Genomic DNA, 20,776 nt, shown 5'->3' on the forward strand with positions numbered 1-20,776 from the left:
TATAGGAAGAATGTGGAAGTATTGGAAAGGGTGCAGAGATTTACCAGGATGCTGCATGGATTGGAGAGTATGGATTATGAGGAGAGACTAAGGGAGATAGGGCTTTACTCATTGGAGAGGAGGAGGATGAGGGGAGATAATGATAGAGGTATACAAGATATAAAGAGGAATAGATAGACAGCCAGCGCCTCTTTCCCAGGGCGCCAATGCTCAATACAAGAGGGCATGGCTTTAAGGTAATGGGTAGGAAGTTCAAGGGAGATATCAGAGGGAGGTTTTTCCACCCAGAGAGTGGTTGGTGCATGGAATGCGCTGACTGGGGTGGTGGTGGAGGCTGATACGTTGGTCCAGTTCAAGAGATTGTTAGATAAGCATATGGAGGAATTTAAAATAGGGGAATATGTGGGAGGAAGGCGTTAGTCTTAGGCGTGGTTTAAAGGTCGGCACAACATGGTGGGCCCCATAAACCTGTATTGTGCTGTATTGTTCTATGATCTTTTGTTCTTCCACAGCATGGCCCAAACCTGCAATCCCCCACCAGGCTGACCTGTTGATTCCTACCTCACATCTGATGTGCTGTCATCACAGGCTGAGCAACTGCCTGTGGCTAGTTAACATTCCCACCTCTGCAGCCCTCAGAATCACACAGGCAAGATGCTACTTACTGTGAATTCACATCAATGAACGGGAATTTGTCACAAGGAAAAACAGCCCACAATTGTCTTCCTTGTTTAGTTGGTTCATTTTAAGTTAATGGGCAGAGAACGACCTATACCAATGCAGCGGATGGACCAGCAATGATGAAATTGCAAGTGTTAGATTTTAAGGTTACTGATATAATAGATTATGCATCGCCATTCTTGAGTTTCAATTTCAGCAGGATCATTTTCATGTCAGTTTCTACAGCCTTCCACGGCACTCACTGGCATACTCAGCAGAGCACTATTAACAAAATCCATTAACACCTGGAGATTGCAGAAAATGCAAAATGACTACAAGATCATATTAAATGCAAGGTGTAGACCATTTGGCCCTTTATGCACGCCTTGCCATCCATTAAGATCATGGCTGATCTACCTCTGCGCCGCTTTCCCATCCCCATAAACCTTGATTCCCTGATGTCCAGAAATCTATCGATCTTCTCAGCCAGTCAAGCAGCATCTTTCCACACACGCTGCTTGAGTAGCTGAGTTTTCCAGCATTTGTGTTTTTGATTCATATTTTAGCATGTGCAGTTTTATTTGTTTACTATCTATTGATCTTTGTCCTGAATGAACATATCACTGGGCCTCCTGGGCCCTCCAGGGTAGAGTTCCAAAGGTACACCGACCTCAGTGAAGAGATTTCTCCTCATCTGGTCTAAATCACCTCTCCCATATTCTCATACATTTACAATGCCACCCCCCCGCCAACCCCTCCCTGTTCCTAGACTCCTCAACCATTGGAAATATTATTATCCTACTTGTAGTCTGTCTTTCCTTTTAATAATTTTGTACATTTCCATGAGATCTTCTCTCATTTTCATAAAACTCCAGAGAAGACAGTCCCAATCTACTTGCTTTCTCATAGAGCAAATCCACTATCCCTCTAATTAGTCTAATGAATCTTTATGGCACTATGGCAAGCATATCCTTTCTTAGGAAAGGAGACCAAAACTGCACACAATATTCCAGGTGCCACCTCACCAAGGCCCTATACAATTGCAAAAAGATATCCTGATTCCCAAATTAGCAAATCCTCTCAAAAATATCATTTGCCCTCTGTATCGCTTACTGAAGGCTGTGCCATTTTGACCTAGTCTTGCTGAAGTCCCAACTTGACTTATCAACACTTACTTATATTTGGAAATTGTGATTCAAATGGGCTTTTATGCATTACATTAGCCTAGGAAATAAAACAGAATAATAGAGAAATTCAACTGCTTTTCTTCTAAATATCTGAGGGATTTAATTACTGCATGTTCAGATCGTGTAGAAATGTTAGTAATGATAGAAACATCTCAACCCTGCTTACAAAAGGCAACTTCTTTCCCATCTAAGACCCATGCAATGGGTAAGACTACCTAAAATGAGATAAATTATTTCTTTAATAGCATAAACATTAATTAAATTTATGAATCGAATGAATTTCCCATGAAGTTATGAGATTAGATAGGAATATTGTACTTAATACATCTGGCATCTTGTAGATATGAGGCCTTCAGGCAATTTGGACTATACAATGTTAAATGAAACTATTGAATGATCTGATGCAATTTTTCCTTCATTTGTATGAAGTGTTTCTAGACAAAATTATGGAACTCTCAGAACATAACTGTGCAATATTAACTAGTCAATCTCTTGTGGGATTCTACAGTCATTGTTAAATGGAGTCTTCTGATCAAAAAGGAATGGACTACAGAGATAATTCAACTTAGCCCTGTACTTTTTTTTGTGGGTGGTGGGATGGAGGTTGAGTGCTTTATGGAGAGACTAACTGAGAGAAATCTGGGCATAAAGGAGGGATCCTTTATCACTTAATCTTTGTCATTGGAATGCTTACCTGCATAGCTACTATTCATTCTCAAATAGAAGAACAAGATGGAAAACATCATTGCTGTACCTTTAGCCTTTATTTATAGAATGTTTTTTTCCCCATCTTAATTAAATCAGGGGTTGAAATGTTGAAAAAGCTACACATTGTTTACCTAATGAGCAAATAATTCATTTAAGAGATTATATTTGAATATTACCCTCATCACTGTGTAAAGGAAAAGCAACAATAACATGCTTATAGACTAGATGTAAAAGCATAACAAATTCATCACTGGCTGAACTGTGAAATCATCTTCAAACTCATGGCCACAAAAGTAATGGTAACATAATAAAATGTTCACAGGAGTATTGTCAAACGCAATCAGACATCACAAGGGACCTGAGATAGAAAGAAGAAGTTTGAAGGATTCTGAAAGGAGTCGTCGAGCACTTCAGGGAGGGAAGTGCAGTCTTTAGGACTTGGGCAGCTGAAAGCACAGTTGCAAATGGTGGTGAGATGGAAATTAGTAAGCCAGAATTGGAAGAATGCAGATATCTTGTAAGTTACTCAGCTGGCAAAAATGGTGAGGAGAAACTATGGAATGATTTTAAAATTTTCAAATTGAGACACTTCCAAGTGAACATGTTAACTATATGCCAAAATTGTAGAGGTGATGAATGAATTGGAGTAAAACTGGATACTGACAGTAGTGTTTTGAATGAGTATTTACAGAGGGCTAAGGAAGCACTGGAATAGTTGAGACTCAGCATTCTCAATACGTTATATTTCTCTTGGAAGGCAAGAAACGTGTGTCCTTTTCGATCATCTGTACTATATTCACATAGTCATTCTTCTCTCATCTCTTGCTTGCGTTGATCTTTTTCTTATATGCCACATCCCAGCTCTGCTATTTTTGCTTCAATCCATCTTTCTTCCCTTTCAAGGAGGAGATGAAAACTGGAACTACAGTGAACAGAACCCGAGGGCTTCAAGTCATACTTTTCAGTGGGAGTTGCTTTCTGAATTTTATAGTGTAAATACTGTCATTTTTATTTTCCATCAGTAATCTGTCATTTTTTTCACCTTCTCACATAGCCCCTTACTAAACAAGTTTCAATATACAGTTTAGTGGAATAAATCTTTTTGAAATGTGTTCTGTACCTTTTCAAATGTTTTGAAAAATGTGCTGCTAATTGATGCAAAATATCCCCGGAGATCAACTGATTAAAAGGTTATGATGCACTTCACAAGCTTATACTCCATAATCTGTATTCAGCAAACAGAATCATTGCCCTGGGCAAAGATATCAATTCTAAGCCATGTTCCTGGTGGAGGTTGAGACTTTAAAAGACACGAGTAGCAATTCAACAGCTTGGACATGCTATTGTGTAATATGATTTTGTCTTTGATGGTTTAAAATTTTACTTAAAAGATTAGAAATTCAGTCAAGAGAGTACAAAACTATTCCTTAAAGCATTTTAAGGGAATCATCGGGGAAAATTGGTATCAGCATGAGTTAATATGACAGAGATCATGATAATGTTAACGAGACATTCAAATTCCTAATAGATTGCCATCTTCTGGTGATAGAAGCAACTATAATAGACAAGTGCAAACTTCTTAAAGCTAGAATTCCTTTCAGAAATGTTTCTGAGTATAAAACATATATAAAAATCTATCATAAACCATTTCTGAAAGAAATTCACATATTCTTAATTGAAACAGTTGTAATAAAATGCCAAAAAAAAAGGATCTCCAAGTCTGAGCAAAAATTGAACTCGGGGAACAAAACAGATTCAGTGCATAACTCGGAAGCTCTTAAAATTGAAAAACTAAACTTCCTCGAAATGTTTTGATTTTTCTATATGAAATGTGATTTTGAATGTGAATAACAGAATTAAAACACAATTAAAAACAAATATGCTAAATATCAAAGTTTCATTTTAGTTATTCCTCAATGGGGCTGTTAAGGGGATGGGTCTTGAGGCTTTGTAGTCAATGTGTAAAAGATAGAGAATGTTGCTGGGTGGGACATGTTAGGATTTTGATCCAGTGACAATGAATACAATACAGCATACAAACTTTTGATTTGCACCACCTGGCTATTCCAGTGTAAGGCAGCAATAATCCCAACAATCACAACCAACTTCCTTTGTTTTTGCTTCAACTCTAGCCATGAAAAGTTTCCTTTCCTCCCACAAATTTCAGTTTTACTTGGATTCCTTGGTGCTATACTTGATCAAACACTGCCTCGATATCAAGGACTGTTGCTCTCTACTCATCCTCAAAATTAAGATGTGTGTCCATGTTCGAATCAAGGCAGCATTAAGGTCTGCAGCAGAGTAGCTAGCCCTGGCCAAATAGAAAGTAAACAACTTCTCTCACATTGTACGTTATAGCATAGATGTAAATGGGCACTGGTGATGGAAGGTGTCACAGTAGTTATAAAAACATATTAGCGAAAGTTTGAACAAAGTGGTAATTTTGAAAGAGTGTCTTCAGGAAGAATTCGTTTTTGGAGGGTGCCCCAGACCAATATCCAACTCAGCTGAAGGTACCAGTGCTAATGACCTAACTGTTAAAATCAGGAACATGCACATGAGGAGGAACTGGGAGGAATTCAGAGTTCTCTGAAAGTTATGGAGCTGGAAGAGTTATGGAGATAAGGCAGGGCAAGAACCTGAAAGAATAAGAGTTTCAAAATTGTGTCATTGTCCAAGAGTCAGCAAGCACAAACGTGATGGACAAAGCAGATTTGTAGCAAGTTAGGAAATCGCAGAAACCAACCGCTATTGTAATCAGGTATTAATGCTCCTCATTATGTTTGTGGAGTTTTTTTTTGGATTGTCCATAGTTTTTTTTTCCCCTTAAGGCAATAGTAAATGGAAGAAAATGAATTTATCCTTCCAGTCAATTGTCCCTTAACACCCCATTCAAAATGTTCCTAGTGAACAATACCAAAGAGATGTCTTCATTTAGGAGCTACTGCGAAATGGTAAGTTGAGCTATTTCTTTTGTTGATAGAAAATGGAGTTCAGGATTTTAGAATGATTGATGCAAAAATACAAAATGCAGCACTCAAAGGGTGAAATCTAACCCACCCGGCTCAATGAGAGCTAGGATAGAAAATATTTTGCATTACAAGTTCCAATATGGTCAGAATACTGAAAGGAGTTAAAATTATTCTAGACTACCAAGTTTCCTAGAAAACGACCAGAGATTGAAGCAAAATAATGCAAAAGAAAACCAGAAAATATTTGAAATTTTGAGCAATTGCACAGCATATGGAGAAAGAAACTGAGTTAACAGTTCAAGTCAATAAGCCTTCATCAGAACAAGAAGTTAGAAAACAAGTTATGTTTTAAGATCGAAAAAAGGATCAGGGATGAAGGGAATAAGGGGAATCTCTATGAAAACATAAAGACCAGGGGGACTGAATGACAAACAAGTGTTGATGCCAGCCAAGAGAGGGTGGTGAAGGCTTAACTTTCACCAATCTGTCTGCAGGAGGTCTAGAGAGCGAGAAGACATCCTTGGGCTGACAGATACAGAACAGAGTAGTTGCTAGAAATCCAAAACAAAAATATTGAAAATACCTAGCAGATCAGACAGCATTCATGGAGAGAAAAATGGAACTAGCATTATAGGTTGATGACTTCCAGCTTTTCGAAGCAAACCACTGCACTGCTGTAATGCTTAAATGGATGTGCTGATTTGAACCAAGTCCATAAATATTTTATTATGTATAAATATATTAAGCTGAAGGAAAAATTCAACAAAAGTGGATGAAAGGGAGAGAGCATTGTAATGCAATTAAAATAACTGGTAAAGTCATGCAAGGCATGGATTACAATGGAAATTGCTTTTAATCTAGTCTTCGCAAAGATGTCAAAGTGTTCAAATACTTTGAGGAAAGCTTCAAAAGATAATAAGTAATTTCAGGTCTTTTAAAGAATCCAAGCAACTCAAATATATCCATCAAATTTTCACAAACAAAAAAAAAATCAGACTATTAGAATTAGTAGAAAAAAGCCATTTTCCCATTACATCCAGTGGAGAGCCCGAACTCCGAAAAGGAAACGTGTATTCCTCAAAGGAAAAAATAAGTATTATAAATATTGCTGCTTTATACCACAGTGCTGAGCAGTGCTTTAATGTTTGTAATATACATTTCAGACGTCTAAGGGTCTCTTTGGAGTTACAGAGATATGCTGCTTAACTCCAGACCAACAGCTTCAAAGAAGCGATTAAATGGATAGGTTTAAACACTCTGGACTCTTCATTCAGACAATAAATGACCAAAGTAAAATACAGAAGTCAGTACCTGGAGCAACACAGATCACCTAGATAGTCTGCGGATAACTCAAATACCTTCAGTCAGAAGCTTGACAATAGATAATTTCACGTTTCTGCCATATTTCTGCCAAACTCACAGGAAGTTATATTTTGGAACCACAAAGTTATTTTGCACCTACTGCAATGTAGTAATTTATTGAAACAGAATCAGAAAATGCTCGAAATATTCAATAATTTACTGAGTTACTCATGCCAAATGATCCAAAGAATGCCTCTTGCAACATGTACACAATACTTCAATCCCAACTTGTACCATCAATAGCAACAAATCTGCTTAGATAAAATATATTCACATCACATATTTAATTTCAATTTGCACCAATACAGAGAAATACACGTGTACAGAACCAATCAACACATCTCACCCTCCAGCCAAACATAAACTGGTGCAGCAAATCCAATAGCAATCCACTGCCAATGCAGGTCAGATGACTGAACTGTTATAAATCAGGAATTAACATGATTAGTCATACAATGTTTTTGCCTACTAGGCAGCCCAAGTTTTAGAAGCATAATTATTCCAATGTGAAACTGTCAGCATTTGGCTAAAAACCAGAGTATTCAAAAATTTAACCAACTTTAATTTTTGAATGAATTTGCCCGCATTTAAAAAGGGGGTGCTATTAGTTTATGTGGGAAATAAATGAACTTTAGAAATGAATCTGAAGGGCAGCAGACCCTACAATGCTGATCACTTCTTTGCCCTAATTCTATGACTGACAGGAATTGTGAGCAAAGAATGTTGGTTAGCAATTTACGTAAACTCTCCCACTCTTGATCTTAACTCTGCAATAAAAGTAGACTGAATTTGAGAACTGGTCTCACCAGATAAACAGCTTTAGCTTGGATTTGTATAGCAAAATGTGGCTGGAGTGGAGGCTTGAAGTAAAGTTCACAGCAGCTTTTCTCCTTCAGCTAGTCAATTTGCAAAGGAACCTTCAAATACTGTAATGGCTTTTTCAAGCCATTATTCCCTTATTTATCATATCTTGTTGACAAGGTCAAAGTACAGAACTTGTATCTTTCTTCTTGGAGACAAATTTGAAACATCAAAAAAATTCAACCATCAGAAAAACTGCTAAAATACAGTTGGTAATAAAATGCCTTTGCCAGTAACCTCAAAGAATATAAGAAATCAAGCAGTTATGCTCTGCTATTTAATAAGATCATGGCAGATCTAATTATTCACAACTCCATTTTCTTGCTTGATCCACATAACCTTCAATTCCTCTTTTGCACAGAAATCTACCCAAGCCTTGAATATACTCCACACCTCAGCAGCTAGTTTTCAAGGGTAGTAACTCGAAAAGATTCACATCCTTCAGAGAAGAAATTACTCCTCCTTTTAGCCTTACATAACTGATCCCTTACTCTCAGACTCTGCTCCTAGTTCTGACTCTTCAGCGAGGGTAAAAATTCACAGCATTTAGGTTCAGAATCTTATTCTTTGAAACCGCAAAGAATATAGGCCCATTTTAATTAATCTTTCTGCATAAAGCCAGACCTTTTCCCTGGATTTAATATGGTGAATCTACTCCGCTTCACCTTCATTAGGTATGTCCCTTTTTAAATGAGAGCAAAACTAGTCTTCGCCTGCCACTCCAACAGTCCCATTAATTCTTACTGTTTCATCTCTGCCAACTAATTTTCAATATATCCCCACATATTTCCCCCAATCACATCGCTTTAGTTTTACACACTAACCTCTTATGTGGAACTTTATCAAAGGCCTTCTAAAAATCCAAATGCACCATACCCACTAATTCTCCCTTATCTACTCTGCCAGGCACATCCTCAAAAAAAAATCAGTGGGTCTGTCAAACACAATTTTCCTTTCAAACATCAATGTTGGTGTTGTTTAATCCGTTGATAGTTTCCCAGTTCCTGTTATAGCATCCTTCATAATGGAGTCCAGCATTTTCTCAACTATTGACATTATACTAACAAGCCCATAGTTCCTAATATTCTCACGGCTCTCCTTAAATAAAATATTGAGAAAGGTTAAGGTAGAAACTGAAATTTTGTACATTCTATGGAGTATTTTTTGTATTTTAGAATCCATTATTTTGAAAATGTTGTGTGTGAAATAGTGCATAAAAATTATTTCCCTAATGCCAAATAAGTTGTTGACTAACATAGAAGTATGTAAACTATGGCCCTTTAAGCCTGCTCTGCCATTCAACATAATCATAGTTGATCATCCAAATTCAGTATCCTGTTCCAGATTTTTCCACGAATATATCTAACTCTTTTAATATAATTAATGACCGGCTCAACTGACTTTTGTGGTAGAGAATTCCACATGTTGATCATTCTTTGGGAAAATAAATTTTTCATGTCAGTCCAAAATGGTCAACCCTGTAACTTCAGCTGCAAATCCTGGTTTTGACTTTCCTCATTTTTGGAATCATCTTTCCTGCATCGAGTCTGTCCAGTCCACTCAGGATTTATAAGTTTCAACGAGGTCCCCTCTCATTCTTCTAAATTTTAGTGAATACAGGCCCAGTCATCTCTATTTCTCTTCACATGTCAGTCTTGCCATCCCAAGAATCAGTCTGGTGAATATTCACTGCACTTCCTTCATAGGCAAAAACATCCTTCCTCATACAAGGAAACCAACATTGCAATATTCAAGCTGTGGTCTCACCAAGGCCCAGTACAAGTCGTTATGGCTTAACATTCCATTAGAAACTTATTTACATCTCACACAACATCTTCATGCTGCTTTTACAGTGAAAAGAGCTTCTAATTACACAATATTTTTCATTCAGACAAATGAAGGTAGAGAAAACTGTATACACACTGTGGAAAAGCAGGAAATCAATGACAGGAGCTTCTGACTTTTCCCACATACTTCAGGAGTTGCTGTTCACATTAGAACAATGGCAGCAAATGCTGACAATTTCACCTTCATTACAACAATAAAATCCGAGTCGTTACACTTAAATCAGAATCAGGTTTATTATCACAGACTTATATGACATGAAATGTGTTGTACTGCAGAAGCAGTACAGTGCAATAATATCACTGTCATTGTGAAGCTAACAGAAACCTATAGCTTTCACGCGTGCTAAGTTAAACGTGGAAATCCAGAGGCTGCCATCAGTGATTACTTATTGCACTGAATATTGCACTTATGAATAACAATAATACTTATGAAGTTAATACTATATGGTGAATAAGTGAATTGGAGTAATAACTGTGTGCACTGCATTCTTTGAAGCTACAAACATGCACTAGAATCAGTTGAATTACTCATGTTAACTTAAAGCAAACAGCACAAAAATGTTGATTCACCAAAGCATTGTGACCTCAAATTAAAATTACAAAATTCCAATGTTAATCTATAGAATAAATTACATTAGATACTTCATTTGGAGTTATGAGTCAATATTAATCATCATTTTTCTTACAACATTACATTCAATTTGCACTGTTTAAAGAAAATATGCAATTTATTTCAATTTTTGCCTCATCAACAAATTTCACCATGTAAGCATTAATCAATGGACCAGTTTTCTCTTTTGCACTGACAGTGCAATAGTCAACATTCATCACTGTTATTGTGAAGCTAACAGAAACCCCTGGTTCTCATGCATGCAAAGTTAAACGTGAAAATCCAGAGGCTGTCATCAGTGATTACTTTCTCCAATACGGGACCTGCTGTTGTCATCGCTGATTTTATACTGATTACATCTGCAGTGATTAGAGGGAAATTAAAATCTTTGCATACAATTTTGCTGGTAACATCCATTGAACATGTTATGATTTATTTTTGTATTAAATGCAATTCAGTTTGCAACGATACATTAAGCCGTAATTATTGCTGAACAACCTAATAAGCCACAAGAAACACTATCTTTGATGGTTACTTATTTCCTCAGAATAAATTAAAAATTCTATTGACTTCAGAATAAAACTTTCATAAAGTTAGCTATTTCAATTTTTACCTCAATTCATCTCAAAGTCAATTTTTATTTCATTCTGCAAAATTACAAAAGTTAAACAAAGTAAAATAGAATTTCTTTTGTGGTTTGCTGTCCATCAAATCCTTCCAATTGACTTCTCAGTCACTGTTATCACAAATGAAACACTGCATCCAGTCAACATCCTGGTGCATCTCTTCTGCACTTCTCCAGTGCAATCATATACTTCCTCAATCATGGTAACCAAAACTGCACCACTGTGGCTGAACCAATGTTTTATAAATTTGTGCTACAACCTCCCTCTATTATATCCCATACCCTGCTAATGAATGCAAGATTTCCATATGCATTCTTTATCACTTTATCTACTTGTGCTGCCACCTTCAGGGATCCATTGACTGTACACCAAGGTCCTTCTGTTCCTCAATAATCCCTATAGCCCTGTCATTCAATGTGTATGTCTTGGCCTGATTCATCCTTCAAAAATGCATCATCTCACACTTATCAGGATTAAATTCCATCTGCCATTGCTCTGCCCATCTTACCAATTGCTCAATATCATCCTGTAGCCTATGACTATTCTTCTCACCATCAACACCACCAATTTTCATGTCATCCACAAAAGTATGAATCATACCTCTGACATTCATATCCAAGTTGTTGATGTATATAATAAACAGTAAGAGTCCTAGCATTGATCCCTGTGATACACCATGAATACAAGTTCCTGATCACAAAAACAACCCTCCACCATCACCCTCTACCTCCTATTAGCAAGTCAATTTTGGATCTAATTTGCCAACTTACCTCAGATCCCATGGATTAGTTTCCCATGTAGACCCTTGTCAAACTACAAGCTTAGTTTACATCAAGTACACCACCCTCATCAATATATTTTGTTAACTTTTTAAAAAAATCCATCAAATTGCTCAGACATGCCACCTTTCATTAATCCCTGCCTTTCCAAGTGTAGATCAACCTGTTTTTTGGATATTTTCCCCCAATAAGTTGCCTACCACTGGTGTTAATTTCAAAAGGCCTATAATTACTTGGCTTATCCCTGCTGTCCTTCTTGAATAAAGACATTATATTTGCTTTTCTCCATCATCTGGCACTTCACCTGTGGCCATTGAAGATCTAACAATCTGTCAGGCCCCCAGCAATCTCCTCTACTTTCCTCCCAAAGTAGCAAACATCTCATCAGGCCCTGGGGATTTATCAGCCTTTAAGCTAAGACATCTAATGCTTTTTAATGGTAACATGCCCTAAAATTCCACTGATCCTCCTCCTCCCTGAATTCTCCAACTATAATATCCTTCTCCTCAGTGAATACAGATAAGGAGTATATTTAAGACCTCACTTACATCCTTTGGTTTCACGTTCAAATTGCCTCTGGTTCCCAATGGGCACTACTCCTTCCCATTACACTTCTACCCTTAACTGAATGCTGAAAATGCTTTGGGATTTTCCTTCATCTTTTCTGCCAGTCATATTTCAATGCCCCCTCTTTGCCCTTCTAATTTTTTTTTTAAATACACCCCCGGACCCTACACAGTTTCCATCTACTCAAATGGCCTCCCCTATTTTCAGTTCTCTGGATGTGAATCTGGTTAACAAACTGAAAGCAGCAAGCTCTGGTGAACATATTCTTTTTAGACTAAATACTTGCTTATTAGAGTTCCCAATAGTTGATATTTAAGTCACTTTTTGCAGTAATATGCATTTTGAGTAATTTGCATATAATTGTGAAGTTTGCAAATATAACACAGCTTCAAAATTAGGTATTTAGTACCAGATTCAGGAAAACAAAACACCAGTAAAATTACAGGCATATAGGGACATGAAATATGATTTAGAGATGAACAAAAAGGCTACATTTTAGAAGTAAAACTAAAGGCAACAAATACTAATTACAGTCTGCACAAGGATTCCTTTTGCCAACATGGCATTTGATCAATTCGCACAAGTTTCTGTCCTCTTGACCAAAGGAAAGAATTATTTATTACTTTCTTTAACATAATTTCATTATTTTTCAGGAAATCCCAGCTCTCACAGAAAAAATAATCTATCATCTTTTTACCACTCTGGTTGATCTATATTGTATTCTTCTCCTTTTTAATTTCCATTTGTATTTTACTCTAACTGCAGCCAAAATGTCATTACAAATTCTACATCATTTAATTCTTTAAGGTTTTAGATCATGGACAGAAAATTAAGGAATCAGTTTATTTTCCTCTATTTGCGCCATAAATTTTGATACTCCAGTGTTAATCCATGAATTCATTTAGAATCTTGCAATTTTAAGATTTCCTTGCAGTATTTAAACAAGCTTTCAATGCCCCATGTCCCAAAGAGTTACTTTAGAATTTGAAGTACTGACTTACACTGTCTCATACACCAATGGTCAGAAAAATGTTGGTAAACTTACAATCAAGAGCTTGTAATTGCAAGCTTACCCAATCTATTGTACACTCCAAGTTTTTCCTGAATCTTGAACCAGTACACATGCCAAGAACTCCTACTGCACCATCTAGGAGTATGCCACAGAAACCTCTCTGATTTTCTTTTGGACTGATCGACATTACTTTCGTTTCCTGAACTATAAACTTATGACACACAGGTTTATGGGGCTTTCAACTTCACTTAAAATTAAATTGCCAAAACTAGTTGGGAAAATAATCTTACAGAATACATTTGGAACTGTAGCCTGGAGAAATTTACAAAATTAGAAACAGGCCATCTTAGATATCGTGCACTGAGACCAGGTTAATAACTAATATGTTCATATTATGATGAATTTCACCTTAAGTTTGAAACTGTCTGACATTAGAGTCTTAAACTTAAAGCTAATAGCATACATATGAGGGGAGAGTTGAATCTAAGGCAGATTGAGAATGTAGAGTTAAAATAGAGTAGATAATTTATCAAATAAATACACATTCCACTGAGAAAAGTGCTCGATTTTGGTGGGGAAATGTCAACAATAAGAGTAAACCAATTATAACTGTACAGGATTTTATGATTATGTAGCCAAAAAGAGCAGCAAAAGATCACTTGGATCTCAGAGCTGCAGAACAGAACGGTACAGCACAATACGGGCCCTTCAGCCCACAATTTTGTACCAACCTATATAAATACCTACTCCCTGATCAATCTTAACCCTTTCCTCCTATGCAGCCCATAAACCCTCCATTTTTCTTACTTCCATGTGCTATGTTCCTACCTAAAGTCGTTTAAATGTCCCTATTGTATCAACCTCTACCACCACCCCTGGCAGTGCATTCCAGGCATCCACAACTCTGTGTAAAAATAAAACCGACCTCTGACATCTTCCCTAAACTTTCCTCCTCTGACCTTAAACTGCTCTCCTCTGGTATTGGCCATTGGCACCCTGGGGAAAAAGTGTTGGCTGTCCACACTATCTATGCTCCTCATAATCTCATACACCTCTGTCAAGTTACCTGTCATCCTGCATCGCTCCAAAGAGAAAAGCCCTAGTTCGCTCAACCTTTCCTCATCAGACATGTTCTCTAATCCAGGCAGCATCCTGGTAAATCTCCTCTGCACCCTCTCTGAAGCTTCCACATCCTTCTTATTAATGGGGTGACCAGAACTGAACACAATGACAAGAGATATTATAAATGAGGAATATTGGAGCAGCCAAAACATTAAAGAGAACCTGTTTTTACAGAAATCATGATAGCATACCAGAAATAACGGGGAACCAAAAGGTCTAAAGGGAATGAGTAATTTTATATAATTTATATTGATAAGGCAAAAGTGCTGGAAAAATTAAGGCACCTGATGAATTCACAGTGACCTTACAAAAATCCAATTTCTAAAATGGCCCCAATGGATTGAAAGGGAGCAAAAGTAATATTGTTATTCAACAAAGAGTAAGAAAAAAGGAACTCATACAAAATGTAGCCTGACAGCTGATAGAAAAATGCTGGAATACAATATTAGATAAGCAGCAATAGAGTGCTTGTTAAATTATAGCATTAAGCAGTCAACATAATTTTATGAAAAGGAAATTATGCTTGACAGACCTAACAAAAGATTTTAATGATGTAACTGGCAACAACTTGTATTCATATAGCAATTTTAAATGCAGCAAAGTGTTCCAATGTTTTACAGATTTTGACAGAACCTACATAAGTTATTAATGTAAAATGAAAGGAATGATGAAGAGGGAATTCAAGAAACTTGCAACTGAAGGCACAGGCGTGAACAGTGATATAATTAAATTCAGGGACAACTAAGAGGCCAGAATGAGAGGCGTGCACAGCACAAGGTTAACAGTATAGAATGTTGGAGATGGGAAAGGGTGAGGCTATCCAGGAATTTGAAGACTGATAATATTTCATAATTGAGGGACTGCATAATCAGGACCCTTATTAGGTCAACAAGAACAAGTGTGATTGGAATATGAGACTTTGAGATAACCTTAACTGGAGAGAGATTGTGATGGAATAGTCAAACCTGCAGGTACAAAGACAAGGATTAGGATTCAACAGCAAATGAGCTGAGGCACAGACAGAATCAAACAATTATGGAGCTGAAACTGGGTAATCATGGCTGGGGTACAGGTGTGTGATCCAAAGCTCATCTCAGTGCCAGATATGAAAATTGTCTGGTTCAATAATCAGGGGACGAGCTTTGGTCTTTCCAATACAGAAGATTTCTACTCGCTGGATGCTGGAGAATTGGTCCAAATAGTAAAACACTGTGAAATGTCCAAGAGGGGCAGTGAAGTAGAAGAGCTGGGTTTTCTGCTGATGTTGCTAAGGAGGAGAGTTTTGATGGAAAATAGAAGGTGTAATGGACAACTCCCACAGAGCCACCAGAAGAATTAGAGCAGGTGTGGGAAGGTAATTCAAAGAAGGTGATTTTCCAGCTATGACTAGCTGGATGTAAATAAGAGACAAGTGGACAGATAATGGAGGAGGGTTCAACTATTTCAAATTCTGTAGACAGGTTAGTAAGAATGATGGGTGAAGGGTTACCTTCACCAAAAGCACATAAAATGTCATGGGTGAAATTTTTAAAAGCCACTGTGCTATGGTGGCTATACTGGAAGCACGACAAGCATACAGGGAATTTCAGGTAATATGGCCATGAATTTTTGAAGTGATAAACACACCGGAAAAATTCAGGTTAAAGATCAAAATGCATGAAGCATTAAGTTTTCAATCAACTCACAATCTTGGAGAAAACTTCTACAATGCCTCTCCTTCTTGTTGTCCTGTCTCATATCTCCTGACCCTCAAAGTATTTTATATTTGCACAAACTCAGCTATTCTTTTTGTTGGCTTACATTAATTAAAAATAAATTAATATTGAAGGTCATATCACAAGGTGTTAAATGCCATTTTTGAAACTGGGCACAATATAAATGTATTAAAATATATTCAAGATAACCTTCTCTACTACTGCAAGATTAATTATGCTAGCTAATGAAAAATGTCCCGATTGAAAGTAAAATACATTTTAGTTCCTTTGCTAACTGCCCCCACAGAAACAGTCAAATTAGATGCTCACAAAAGGAAAGGTGACAATATCACTTAACCAATATCTCTTCAATGATTTGCAAACTGTCAAATGAGTTACTTAAATATGGCAATGGTTCCAAAAAGAAGCTCAAGTTTCAATCTCACTTTGACAGTGCATTCCAGAGAAAATTGATTGTATTTTGATTTATTTTTGCCTTTCAGCCAAAATGATTGGCATTTCTAATCTCCCTTTATTGCCCGCTAAATACTTTTGTTAACGTATATTTCAGTGCAACACATTCATGTTCTATTTCTTTACTTCTGAATCTATTGGTTAAAATATGGCAAATTATTTTAATTGAAAGTAAATTCCTGATATACTTAGCTGTAAGTTGGCTTAGGTGTTCAGGCTGATGCATCTGCAATTTTCCAATTATCTTTCAATACAACACTAATACCGAACACATTTTCTCAGTACAAATTTGAAATCAGTACAATTTAAGCAGTAAAGCCCAAAGTGCACAAGTTGTTTTTTCACTTACCCTGTGGCACATTGGGCTGCAAATGCATTGTATCTTCAGTCCTGACATGCCTCCAATCAAAATCATCTTCCTGATCTTGCAAATATTCACACGGTTCCAAGCCATCATCAAAAGTACAGCCTCCTGTGTCAAAAGAAAAATTCAACATATCATGAAGTGGTTAAAGAAAATAATAAGCCCATTAATTTTGTTACACCTTAAAATTTCCCATTAAAAGCTTCAATCAATAATGGTTTAAACACAAGTTGGCACAATTGACTTATGCAATCATTTTCCATTTGACAGCTCCATTTATAAGACAATTTTAATATGAGGATGACAATTTGACCCATGATTAGGACTCTAAAATTCCTCTCAACGTTCCACTGAATCAATCTACCTCAATATTGTCTGGAAATCAACTCGAAACGTTGATCCCTGTACTTCTTGCACAATGGTGATGACGACTGATGAGGGTTGTTCAATAGATGTTGGAGACATGGACTTTCATAAAGCTTTTGACAAGGTCTCTCATAGTAGGCTGATCCAGAAGATTGAGGCAGATTGGATACATGGAGACTTGGTAGATTGAATTCAAAATCACTATCTGCAGGCTGAAGCAATATTTCCTCTTAATGTACTCATCCAAAGGCAGGGACATTTGCTTCACACAGCCTTAAGTGCTTGGATACATTTTGATTCTCAGGATTAACAATTCAGTTAGCCAGAGTAGTTTAACATCGTATACGCCTTTTAGATAGCTGCACTGGTTGGATATGGATCGACTGCCGCACTGTACCGGCTGGATATGGTTTGGTTGGTGTCACATTCATATTCCATTCACAATTTCAACTTTTACCATTCTATGTGAAATAGCTTGCACTAAAAAACTACTTTTCTATTACTCTACTACATCCATATTTTGATCAATTTATTTGGAAGGAACCATTTTAATACCACTTAAATGTTCTTTGTGTGGTAGCACCTGTAAGGTTGACTAAACTGCATTCCATTTCTGAATTCAGGTTACTGATGTAAATCAGAGACTGCAAGGATCCCAAGGATGAGGGGACACAATTGAACATACTGTTATCGTGATATAACTTTAAACTTTGGATGGAGATATTGCTGGCAACGCTGGCGTTCATTGTTCATTCCTAACTGCCTTACTGTCAACCATATCAATGTGTCTGGCATCATGTAGACCAGAGCACATAAAGGTAGCACATTTGCTTTTCTGAAGGACATTAATTACCATGGAGATTATTTTTCTCGCTTAAGCTGCAAACTTACCAACTTGAATTTCACACTTAGAAGTTTGAGTCACTAAATCAGCTGGACAGAATGCTAGTTGCCAGCCCAGTAACAACCACAATGCCACTTAACCATTTCTCTAAGCACGTTTCAAATCTTTTAACTCATTTCTGTTTAATTCCTAGTAAAACTTCAGCAAAACTTTGTAACTTGCTTTTTCCAAGCCCCCTTTTGCTTTTTTAAAAAAAAAGTTACTCTATTTTTTGTATGGATCTGGGAATCAATGGCAAGGCCAGCAATTATTGCCAACTCTAACTGCCTTTGAGAAGCCACTGGGGAACCACCTAATTAAAACTTTGCAGTCCTTCTGATGAAGGTACTTCCTTGATGCTTTTGGAAACGGAATTCAAGAATTTGTTCTCACTGATGTGAAGGAATGACATTACATTCGCAAGTCAGAATAGAGGAAAACTTGCTTGTAGTTGTATTCCCATCCTTCTGAAACCCTTGTCCTCCTTGGTGGTAGAGATCATGGGTTTGGGAGCTGCTGTCAGAGTAGCCTAGGCAAGTAATTGTGGTGCATTTTGTAGGTGCTACACATTGCAGCCACTGCACACCAGTGATGGAGGGAAGGAATGTTCAGGTTGATGGATTGAACAACAAGCAAATGGGCTGATCACAAACTTGCAGAATGTTACTGATGCGCACTTATCGAGGCAATGGAGGATTCCATCACATCCTGACATATCGCATGGATGTCTTTTATTTGTGGGGGGGGGGGGGGGTGTCAAGAGGCAAGTCACTCATCATAGGACACTCGGCCTCTGACTTGATTTTAGAATCATAGTATTTATAGTCCTGTCGAGTTTCTTGTCAATAACAGCTTTCAATATGTTAATGATGGAAAACTTGGCAATGATAAAGTCATTGAACGTCAAGAATAGGTGATATACTCCATCTCACTGATTAGTGCTTGGCAGTCATGACATACATGTTATCTGCCACTTAAAAGTTCTTGCCCAAATATTGTCCAGGCCATCCTGTATGCTGGCATGGACTGCTTTAGCTGTTGAGATGCAAATGGAATCGAACATTGTGCGATCAGCACAATGTTCTAATCTTTTGAAAAAGCATCAGAAGGTGATTAGGCTAAGTCAGGCAGTGATGTCCCAGCTGTAACGATTGACCTCCAAATGACACAGCCACCTTCCTTTGTGCAAGGTATAGCTCCAAACACTGGACTGTTTTCTCCCCGATACCCATTGACATCAACTTTACAAGAGCTCCTTGATACTGTGCTTGGTTAAATGCTGTCTTGATGAGACAAAATTTCTTTGCTCAGCAGTGGCGTTATCAAGAGCAGGTCATTGTTGTCCAGTAACCTGCTCTTCAATGCCCAGTTTGGATGCTGACAAGACAACTCAATTCCTGACCTCATAACAGCATCCAAACATGGATCAAGGAGCCAAATTTGGAAGGTGAAGTGGGAGTGACTGTCCTTCACTTTTTTTTAAAAAAAGAAACTTTACCTGCTAATAGTTAATATGCTTTATCAGTTTTTCCAGATTTCATTCTATTTCACCCCAGTGTCTCGGCTGTTTGCATTCTCCATCTCTGATTCTGGCTACTTCTTCAAAACATAAAAAATTGAGGAGTAGACCATTCAGCCCTTATGCCTACTCCACCACTAAGATCATGGCTAACTTTTAACTCAGCACCACTTTCCTGCACTCATCAACCCATATACCTCAATTCCCTTAATCTCTCAACATCTGTCATGTTCTGTGTAGAATATACTCAGTGACTCAGCCTCAAAGACTCTAAGATAATGAACTCAAAACATTCATCAGCATCTGGGTGAAGTACTCATCTCTGTCCTAAATGGACAGCCCTTTCTTTTAAGATCATGATTCCTGGCTCTAGATACCCCAATCAACAGAAACATCAACCCAACACCTACCCTCCAAAGTCTGATAAATATTAGTTCAACCTTCAAACACTGCTCTAGAAACCCTGCATCTGTCTCTCTCATTCCCATTGTTTGATTATTTTTAAAACTGTTCATCTACAATTTATTCCCATTCTGAAGAGTATTTACTCAAGATTAACTTGTTTCCTCCGCAGATGCCGGTCTGTCCTGTGTTTCCAGAAATTGTGCTTCACATTTCAAATTTTCAACATTTATGAGTCAGGAGGTTTCCTGAACAAATGTTTAAATGGTATAAATCTCCCTCTGGCAGTATGTTAATTATGAACAATCTAGAGAATGATACACAAAGAGAATAAGAATCAATATCATTTCTGCGGCTGCACTGAAAGAAAGATGCATTTGTCGGGAGAAGTGCATGGAATATGTTTCTACGTGGTGTGTTTACAGCAATAACATTCATTTTTGCTTAGGGCAGCACTGATGCAGTCATTAGTAAGGAGATGTAGAATATGGGTGCAGAGTATGGGCCATATTCTACATTTCCTTATGAATGAATGCATCTATGCTACCAGATTCAAAAACAGCTACTTCCCTTCAACCATTCAGTTCTTGAACCAACCAGCAAAACCCTAATCACCACTACAGTTTAGCAACACTAAGACCACTCTGATCTCTTGGCACTAAAATGGACTTTTTTTTTGTTCTAATTGTGTTTTCTTTTCTTGTAAAAATTGTGTATAATTTATGTTCAGTTTTTCTTGTGAATGTTGCTTATATGATGCT

At 37.3% G+C, this 20,776-nt stretch overlaps 1 protein-coding gene across 2 annotated transcripts in view; it reads right to left on the reverse strand.

The window, feature by feature from the left end:
- The window catches only part of ptprk (protein tyrosine phosphatase receptor type K), a 467,398-nt gene that overhangs the window by 363,961 nt on the left and 82,661 nt on the right, over positions 1-20,776 (reverse strand). For both annotated transcript variants that reach the window (XM_052025063.1, XM_052025062.1), the window contains exon 2: positions 16,831-16,953. In XM_052025063.1, coding sequence (XP_051881023.1) covers positions 16,831-16,953 — 123 coding nt within the window. The remainder of the gene's footprint in view (positions 1-16,830; positions 16,954-20,776) is intronic.

Source organism: Pristis pectinata, chromosome 10, assembly GCF_009764475.1.
Source record: "Pristis pectinata isolate sPriPec2 chromosome 10, sPriPec2.1.pri, whole genome shotgun sequence".
Classification (NCBI taxonomy): Eukaryota; Metazoa; Chordata; class Chondrichthyes; order Rhinopristiformes; family Pristidae; genus Pristis; species Pristis pectinata.